The 10,289-nt window shown below is 40.0% G+C and overlaps 2 protein-coding genes across 3 annotated transcripts in view; both read left to right on the forward strand.

Annotated features, from left to right (window-relative positions):
- The window catches only part of ube4a (ubiquitination factor E4A (UFD2 homolog, yeast)), a 58,567-nt gene extending 53,761 nt beyond the window's left edge, over positions 1-4,806 (forward strand). For both annotated transcript variants that reach the window (XM_043676496.1, XM_043676497.1), the window contains exons 19-20: positions 217-374; positions 726-4,806. In XM_043676496.1, the coding sequence (XP_043532431.1) occupies positions 217-374; positions 726-864 (297 nt within the window). In that variant the 3' untranslated portion in view covers positions 865-4,806. The remainder of the gene's footprint in view (positions 1-216; positions 375-725) is intronic.
- Positions 4,807-10,000: 5,194 nt separating this feature from the next.
- atp5l (ATP synthase, H+ transporting, mitochondrial F0 complex, subunit g) overlaps positions 10,001-10,289 on the forward strand; it is a 5,702-nt gene continuing 5,413 nt past the window's right edge. The window contains exon 1 of the mRNA XM_043676498.1: positions 10,001-10,131. Coding sequence (XP_043532433.1) covers positions 10,068-10,131 — 64 coding nt within the window. The 5' untranslated portion in view covers positions 10,001-10,067. The remainder of the gene's footprint in view (positions 10,132-10,289) is intronic.

The following is a 10,289-nucleotide window of genomic DNA, read 5'->3' on the forward strand; positions in this document are numbered from 1 at the left end:
AAAGTCACAGCCACTTGTGCTTGACTTCACTATTTGGGATTTTTTGAGGCTTTAAAGTACATAGACATCAACACCTTTGGTAAGTCTTTCCTCGATGTCGCTAGGTGTGGAGCTCCAAATGAAGTTATCTTTGAGCAGTGCCTTAGTGCATGACTATTGCCTACTGTTTATGATGTCATTCTTGACCGCAGCTAACACTGATGCTCTGCCAATCAGTCTTTTGCAGACCTGCAACAGCAGGAAGAGGAAACATTCGTTGATGCACCAGATGAATTCCTGGATCCAATAATGAGCACAGTGATGACTGATCCGGTTATACTGCCCTCCTCCCGGGTGACAGTTGACCGGTCAACCATAGCTAGGCATCTCCTCAGGTAAGACATTTGGGTGCAAAGAAGAAAGTAAACTGCAGCACTCACAGTCTGCAGTTGAAGTACATTCGACTGGCGAACACTCGCTCTTATGAATGAGACCCCATATGGGAGTGTATAGGTATTACTTTTAAAGATCTGCCACGTGAATGTTTGCTAGTACTTATGAACAGCTGTTTTGTTCCGTCTTGCGTACAGATCATCTTATGAAAATACTCGAATGGAACTTGTTCACAACCCAGGGGCTGCCTATATATCACTGATGGCAGTGAATATCATTGGCATTGTTTACTGTCTTTGTATTGTAAATCCACCCACAGCACTAATTCCGACTTCTGTTCTGTTTTGCTTCAGTGACCAGACCGACCCATTCAATCGTAGTCCACTCACAATGGATCAGATCAAAGCAAACTCAGAAATGCGAGAGAAAATTCAGAAGTGGTTGGCAGAAAGGAAACGACAGAAGGATCAAAACGGGCAGATCTACGAGTGAAAACCAGAAACAGCAAACAGAGAATATATGGGACATTCACTGCTGTCTATATGTGCCTGCTATAGCAGACTATCTTAATGGCAGGGACTCTATCTTAATGGCATATCTTAATTCATCATTGCAATCCCTGTTCATTATCGAACAAAGTAATGGAATGCTATTGTTGTAACTGTGCAGGAGGTTGGTCCAGCACAGTCCCATTTTTGCTCTTAAGCAGCCAGCTGCCAACGTTAGCACCTTGAATTCAGTACATTCTTACTTATGTAGCTGATTGACAGTTTGAATTGAGAAGATCTGTTAAAATAAGTCTACTGAGTGAGGGATTCACAATGAACCACTGCATATTTTAAAGTTGGTAAATGTTTAGTGGCTTTGAAATTGTGTTGTGCTGTATTAAGATGCAAGCACTTCACCCTGTTTGGACAAAGTTCCATTTTGCTGCTGTTTTAGCGGATGCCTTAATGTGCTTATTCTAAATGGCTTTAAAAACTTCACCTAAATGGCAGATAAAGAAATTTGGTACACTACTGTAGCACAGCATAATTCCCAAGCCTGGGGTTTTCATTGTAAAACTCTCAGAACCACCTTTTAAAGGCACTGACTGGGCACTATTGCTAATTCAGCTATCTGGCTAAAATGACTTGAAAGGTTCTGTGTGAAATTGGAAACAGCTAATGTGTTGCTGATCTGAGACGCAGATGTGTTGGTGCGCAAAGTCCCTGTAATCATTATGCATGCACCAAGACCAGAACCATTGTGTTATTGCAATGACACTACTCGGCAGTGAGCACTAAACAGAAAAATGGTAACTTCTGTTGTGTCACTAATTCTGTATTGAATCTTGCATGCCAGAAGCTTGCATAGTGAAGCTTCTGAAATGTCTGGTCCATTAAGATTTCTATAGGTGCTATTCACAACACCAGTTGTGACAGGGAGACCTGCAAATGTTGATATTTTCCAATACATCTGCAAGTATTGCCACACCCTTGGGAGCCATGATCCCTTCTCCCATTGTCTGTTAGTGACATCAATGAAACCAGAACATTAGAGGAGAGTTTTTACTTTTTGTTTTACATAACAACGATAGAACTGGTATGTAAGTCCAGAAACAGATGTACAGGATACAGAGTAGCATTCTTAGCAACAGCAACAAAAGCTGTGCTTTAGCCTCTCACAACTCAGTGATTTTTACACAGCCCCTAGAATCTTGGATATCTGATTGGATATCTAATGTGCTGAAACAGAAGACTCTAAACAATTTATGTTGGCTATTTTTGCCTTACAAGGGGTATTGTAGATTTTTTTTCTTGAATTCCCAAAGACTGCACAACAAAAAGCAAAGGCTTACTGTGTGTCTATAACAGAATTTCAACACAGTCTTATAGAAAGCACTGTCCATGTGCAACAGTATGATTTTTGAAGATCTTTGTTTCTTTTTCTCTATCTTTCTCCTCCAAGATAGTACAATCTTTTAGGTCAGTATCAGTCAATACTTGCCTGAATCTTAGGTTCACTGGCAGCCTGCTTTTCCTAATGCAGCTGAGAATGGATATCAGATAAGCATTGTGTAAGTTTGAACTGGGGTGATCAAACAATACTTGTACAGGAGTGATGTAAAATATGATGTCAGGGATAAGGACACCCAGGTTTATGGAAATCGGTAGTCATTTGACAATTAAAAACTTGAGTATTACTTTAAAGGGACACATTTGTCAAAGCTTTTCTCTTGTACTCATCAGGACAATTCGGAAGAAATTCCAAAGTAAAGGGAAAACAACAGTATAATCAGAATGATTAGTTGGAAAATGAGTTCTAATTTGTTGTGGTGTTGACTGTGAAGAATATACCAGTTAATGATTGACATTTAATTATTGTGCTTTGTTTTAAACAAGGCAGGTAGATTCTGATTGACTTAAGAAAGGAACCAGAGAATGACTGTCACTTACTTTGTTGTATTGAAACAGGTTTAGTGTGTGGTTTGTGCACCTTCTTTCAGTCTACAAAGGACAGGCTCCTCTGCATTACCAGCTGCAGATTCCAGTATATACTGTATTGCTGTACTGCGAGCCCAACTAGCTCTATTCTTTATCGATAAAAAGAACAGCAACCCACACTACTTCTGTTTCAGAGCAACAAAGTACGTGACTGCCATTCTCTGGTTCATTTCTCAGGGCAACGCCTTGACCAATCAGAGTCAACCTGCCTTGTTTAAAATTTAAGTAAAGCTTTAGTTGGTAAAGAAGTGTCAGTCATCATTAAATGGTATTCCCCATGGTAATGCCTCAACCAATCAGAGTCTACGTGCTGACGACTCAGCACCTTCCTCCCATGCAATATAAATGTTGTTTTCCCTTTCCTTTGGTATTTCTTGCCAATTGTCCTGATGAGTGCAAGGTGAAAGCTTTAACAAAGTATCTTTCTTTTCAGCAATACTTAAGTTGATGGAAACTAGTAAATGGTAGCAATTAGAAAGTATTTTAAAACTGTGAGGATAAGCTGTTGCTTTATTTTTCAGGTGGCAGCGACTCAGGGGATATTCCATGAGCAGTGAATCTAAAGGAATGGTAATAGGCATTTCATGTATTCAGTGTTCTTCTGTCTTCCGAAATGTGCTGTAGTTTTTTAACTTGATGAGAGTGCCATCCAATAGTAGCATTTGCAACAAAACATTTCTTTTAATAAAATAAGTTTTTGAATAACTGGTACTTGACTGGTGTCCAGTGCAGTTTGAGGCAGAGTAATGTTTCTGATTTCTGGCAGGTTTCAAAATCCTTTGACCCTATCTTGTTATTTGAACTTTCAAGTGAGGCCATTTGCATTAACTTTAAGTTTGTTTCCTTTGGAAAGTGTCCATTTCTTGTACACTCTTGTGTTGGCACCTTTAAATCCAGTGCCTTGACGATTGGCCTCTGGTCCCATTTAGTTGGAACGCAGGACTCTCCAAATCTCTGAACCATTTAAGGAACGTTATTGGGAACTTTCCTTCAGCCCTTCCTTTGTGTCGATCAAAACGCTTTGTCTCCTGTTTTTCTACAGATATTTGCAGAAAGATGCTAATTGGTGGAAATGGAAGAGGAATAGAAATTAATTGTTTAATTTGTTGCTCTTTTCAGCTGCAGAGGAACTAAATGGTGGATTAAGAGATTACCTTTACTATCTTGTCAAAGTGAACAATCACATTTTATTCTTTCCCAACTGGAACAGCACTGCTGTATTATTGAAGCAATGCAGTTAAAATTAGTACTGACAACTTAATTAACAAGCTAACTAGACATGAAACCCTTTTCCATCTACCATTTAAAGCTTTGTGCTGTGTACCTCCATGGTATCACACTGTGACAGTGGATGTTAAACATTTTTTTAATATGATCCAAGAACATTACATTGACCTCCTTGACTTGTACTGGAAATGTTTGATTTCTCCTTGTTTGGAGCTGCAAGACTTGAACACTTGTAAAGAATGTTTTAAAGGAAGTTTATTCACAAATTATAAGAAGTTACTTGTTTTGAAGGTCTGAAATTCATGGAATTTCAGCTAAACATATTTTCACCTCTCCTCTTTGTTAACCTCCTGGCTGTCCTAGCAGGTCTGGCACCCCTATAGCCTTGACATGATGCTGAATGAGGGAATTAAAGCTCCAAAGTGTGACTTCAAATTACTTGGCTACATTGGTGTCTAGGTTTTGCTATCCTATCTCTCCCATAAAGGCTGACAGAACAGGCTGTGTGCAGGAGTCTGCTGGGCACCACCTTCGTTATTCAAAAGAGAAAAAGCTATTGATTCAGCACCTCAGTAAATCTTGAAACCAGTCTTGGTTCCTTTGCACATGTTGGGATGCATGCAAGGAGATGTTTATATTTTGCTTCTGTACTTAGAATTCATAAATTGAAGCCGGTGTACATTTTAAAAATATTCAAGATTAAAAATACAAAGGAGTTCAATATTATCTCTTTTTATATAAAAGAAAAGCTGGTTTCCTTTGTGCTTCTTTACTGATTCTTCTCCTCCTCACCCCAAGCACCATTCATCCCCTTCACTAGTCACATTGAGTAAGAGCATGGCATTGCCTTTGCTGGTATTGAAATTAACAGCTGTGAAGGTACGCTGCAGCTGTTGTGTCCTCTCTTTCGTAACATCTGTACACAGTGTTCCTCTTCCATTGGGGAAGCCATTCCACAAGCAGATTGTTGAAACCTACCACGGATGAGAGAGCTTCAAGCATTTGAAACATGGTGTGCCTCTTGCCACATCTGATTTCCTGGGGGACTATGACATTGGCTGGACAATGACCTACTTACATGCTGTGCTAGGTTTTACATATCTTCATTAACAAGCTTTAGGTTCACCAGGAACCCAGCCATTATTTATTAGATTTTCTTTAAAACAGTCTTTTGAGTAGCTAGATACAATAGAACATAGAAGAATACAGCGCAGTACAGGCCCTTCGGCCCTCAATGTTGCGCCGATCCAAGCCCACCTAACCTACACTAGCCCACTATCCTCCATATGCCTATCACCTCTATCAAGTCACCCCAAACCTTCTTTTCTCCAATGAAAACAATCCCAAGTGCCTCAGCCTTTCCTCATACGATCTTCCTACCATACCAGGCATCATCCTGGTAAACCTCCTCTGCACCCGTTCTAGTGCCTCCACATCCTTCCTATAGTATGGCGGCCAAAACTGCACACAATATTCCAGATGCGGCCGCACCAGAGTTTTATACAACTGCATCATGACCTCAGGACTCCGGAACTCAATTCCTCTACCAATAAAAGCCAGTACGCCATATGCCTTCTTCACCGCACTATTTACCTGGGTGGCAACTTTCAATGTGGAGCACTTCAAAGTTTTTCAACAGTTCCTCAACCTTCAAGCAAGTAAAACTGTTAATATAGCTAGTTATTTATTACTGCACTTGTTGCTTTACATTTCATTGTTATTTTGTGTTAAACACACTGTTGATACTACAGTTGTTGATCTTGAGGAAGAACACGTAAAAGATTTTTGCAAAGTGAAGAAATAACAATGCAAAGGTGATCAGATTTCAAGACACATGGGCATGCTGCAGCTGAAAAATGGCCAAACATATTATTGACTAGTGTGAGAAACTAGATTTATGACAAAAGGATCCCTGTACTCGCCCTAGTGTAGTTTAATCAATTACAGGTGACTTCAGCCCTGCAGCACTAGGCAATCACAAACGTCTTAAAGTTAATAGGAAGCTTTTTTGTACATTTGTTTCTTTCTGCCCCCTTTCCATAAAAGTGGGAATAGTGTAACCAACTTAATGTCCCAATACCCCACCCTCACAACTTATACCCCCATACACCAAGCTTGAAGTCAGTTCGTTCTGTACTTGTGGGCTTGAAGGGCAGGGGTGCCAATTTATCTGTGGTCGCTTGTTTAAAATGTTGGGTTAAGTACATGTTTGTGCTTCTCTTCCCCAATCTCATTTCTGTTGGATTAAAACTGGGAGAGGTGCATTGGACAATTGACTATTTTATAAAATCGAACTTTTATTTCCAGACTATTCACAACCATTGAGGTGTCCTAAGGGTGTATTTTTTTTACTTGAACATTCCTCGAGGGGTTGTATAAAACGTGGATATGTGTTAATAAATAGGGAATGACGGCCCTCAACTTCTTTAAGCTGGTGTAAAATTGCAGAGAAGCAGCATGTGGACTCTGTTGTGGTTTCACTTTACTGTAATTTAATTTTTTTTTCTGAAGCTACTCTTGAACTTTACGATGCTTTGGACACGTTGTCCTGTGTAATCCAAGCATTATATCCACTGCTGTGCCAAGTCCTCCTGACTGAGACCAGAGAGAGAAATTGTTTGGAATTCCTTGCTTGCAAATTACTCTGGCAGAGTGTGGGAATACCCAAATGGTACAAATGGGAAATTAAATGGGCAAAGTTTCAGTGGAAACAGGTTCTACACAGAATATTCTGTAATTTTACATTTAAGAGGTTGTTATCAATAGATGAAATTCTGCCAAATTGTGTTGCTACATGTTGTACCATGAAGAGGCACAAAGAATTCTCCCAAAAAGTGAACGCAAGCCAACTTGAGATCACTTGCATTCTAGTAAATGGCCTGAAGTTGTTCGCTATATATAAAAATCTTGTCTTTCCAAGACAATGCCCCCCCCAAATGTCAGCTTATGACTGTAAAGTAACAAGATTTCCTTCCAAGCATTCTCTCATTTTTTTAATCCTAATCAACTGTGATGCGCTTTGTTTGGCACTGAACATATCCCTTGTACTTAATGAGCTGGCAAGGCATGACACAATTGTATCTGAAGATAGTTCTGACATTTGTCTGGACCTGCAAAAGAGAAGGCTTTAACCAAAAGCAGTTTTTGCTGTAGTTTTAATAGTTATTTAGTTATTCTGCAATGGGTTGTGGTTGGATGATCAATGATATGTGTGTAAAAAAGGATTCTTTCTCCAGGTGCACAAGGCCAAGAAAACAAATGGAATACAAGTTTCCAAAGACAATTAACATTCCATCTTGATTTCTAATGTTTCATCTATTTAACAATCTGGTACAAGAATACCCCTGAAGCACAGATAATCAATCTAGGCTTTGATGTTTGTTAAACTGAATTAAAGTAAAGAATAAATAAATAGTGTTAAGTTCAAAGATCTGATGTGTTTCTTAGATTGACCCATAGCTCCATACCTAAAAAATGGGTAATTTTCATCCAAAATGGCAAATCCCAATCTTTACAGAAGGCAGTGCTGGAGTGTATTTTAACTAGTGCCATGTTGTAAATTCATCCTGAATGTGTATTTGGAACTATGGATCATGCAGCATTTTTCTGAGCTGTGTTTGTCCACCAGACTCTTAGCATAACCATCTTCTCTTATCGATTGAGTCACCTGCTTTGATGCCTTACATGATTATTCAAAATATAGTTTTCCATGATTAAATTATCAATTCACTGGTTTATGAGAAGAAAATATTTGTTTTACCGACACTGTTCTGAGACAGTGCACAATGCATTAGTTATTACTAACCTTGTAATAATCTTTTTACATAGAAAATAAATATGTTGAAAATAGAAACAATATTAAAATGGCTACTGTGCATTTTTATCCCTATGGATTGGATATAGGAAAAAAAAGGTAGTGCCTCAAATCCTGATTCCTTGTGGGATTTATACATTCCTCTGTCCCAGTATAAGGAGGGGTGACTATTCACCCTGCATTAGGTGTAGTTTCAACTCTGCAGATTTAATGTAGACTGACATATTGATGCAGTACTGAGGAGGTGCTACACTGTCAGAGGTGCGTTACTTCAGGTGAACATTTAAAGATTTCATGGCACGATTCATGAAAGAGGCAGGATTTATCTGGTTTTGAAATGTCAATCAAGCAGTTTATTTCTGCTGTTTGTAGTACCAATAATATAGAAACAACAGCATGGGGAACACTGTTATTTCAATTTCCTCCCCATCTTCCCTGAAAACGTGAACTTGCACTTCAGTCAATAATTTGTCATTTGCCAAGCTCTGCAGGATTCCCAGAGGTGATAAGAATTGCTGCATAAATGCAGATTCTACCTTCACCTCGTGGATCAATTTGTGTTGATATTTGTCGAGTATCTTTCCCAGTGATCTTCCTTCATGTGAAGCTAAAAACATTTGCAATATAAAATGTATAAATTTGTTCCAACTGGGTCCATGCTTATATCTTAGGTGAAAATGAGGACTGCAGATGCTGGAAATTAGAGTCAAGATTAAAATGGTGCTGGAAAAGCACAGCAGGTCAGGCAGCATCCGAGGAGCAGGAAAATCAATGCTTCAGGCATAAGCCCATGCTTATGTCTTGCCCAATTTGTACCTCCCCTCAACCTTCTAACTGTACATATGTAATATTCAATCCCAGAAAACCTAATCCTGGACATGTGCTTTCAGCTGCACATTTCAGATTAAAAGACGCATTAGATGGACAGATGTGTCTTAATTTATAAGTTGCTTGACAGCCTGATTATGCAACCCCAAATTAATTCAATCCTATACCTTGACAACTTGGCAGCCAGTGAGGGACTCCTGCCAGTGGTTTGACATCAGCGCAGGATTTCACGGTGGTATAGCAGGTGGGCTTGAACTTTGGCCTCTGCTGATTTGCACACTCTTCCACCAAGAGTGGGTGAATAGTGGCTCGCAACAGGAATCCAAGGACACTAACCTGAGGAACTCCTGTAATGATGTCTTAGACAACTGATCTCCAATCAACACAACCATCTTTTATGTGTTATGTATGACTCCAACTGGCAGAGTTTTCCTCCTGATTCCTATTGACTTCAGAAATGTAGAAACACGAGTAAGCCATTCGGCCCTTCAAATCTGCTATGTCTCTCTAGTTTTGCTAAGACTCACTGATGCCACACGCAGTCAAATACAGTCTTGATGTCAAGGCCAGTCACTCTTATCTCACCTCTGGAATTCAGCTCTTTTGTCCATGTTTGAACCAAGGCTGGAATGATATCAGGAGCTGAGCGGCTCTGGCAGAATTCAAATTGGGCATGTGTGAGCAGATTATTGTTAAATTAGTACTGTTGATGACACCTTCCACCCATCACCTTACTGATGATTTAGAGTGGGCTGATGGGGCAGTATTGGTGTGTTGGATTTGTCCATTTTATTTGTATAAATATACCTACATTGTTAGCTAAATACCAGTTTTGTAGCTGTGCTGGAACTGTTTGGCCAGGAATGTGGCAAAATCTGGAGTAGATGTCTTCTTTGCTATTGCCTGAATATTGTCAGGACCCATTGCCTTTGCAATATCCAGTACCTCCGCCTGTTTCTTGATATCACATTGAATTGAATTTAAAACAGATTAGGATTAAAATATTTAGAATTGCATTTAAAGTTATTTAAATTTACTTAAAGATCTCCTTAATGTCATTTAACTCATTTTATTTAAAGTTGTAAAGGAATTTAAATTTATTTTAGTTATACTGTAATTTAAAGTAATATTTAAAGTGACAGTTATCTGTTTAATAATGTTCACTGGGAGTTGTACTGTATTGAGCAGGAAGTTGAAGAGTGCTAAATGGGATAGGTGTCTATAAAGCTGCCTGCTCAGTAATACTCAGAGGACCCCGGGTGGATATTGTGGAGTCAGGCAGTGAGCTGGGCTGCTGCAGCCGGGGACCTGGTGGTTGTCCGGACGGTGACATTGGGAAGATGGCGGACGCAGCTCGGCGGCTAGTGCAGAGCCTGGTGACCCGGGGCCCGAAACTCGCGCTCGGTAACTACCCGCGAGTCCCGTCCCCCTCTCCGCCCCCCCCCGGGAGCGGGCACCGGGGGCTGGAATTATGATCACAGCAAAAGGGGCCCACTGTCTCCTCCCCCCATCATCCCTGTCTCTCTCTTCCCCCTCCCCCCCTCTCCCCCCCCCCTCTCGTC

The sequence above is a fragment of the Chiloscyllium plagiosum genome, chromosome 35, assembly GCF_004010195.1.
Source record: "Chiloscyllium plagiosum isolate BGI_BamShark_2017 chromosome 35, ASM401019v2, whole genome shotgun sequence".
Lineage (NCBI taxonomy): Eukaryota > Metazoa > Chordata > Chondrichthyes > Orectolobiformes > Hemiscylliidae > Chiloscyllium > Chiloscyllium plagiosum.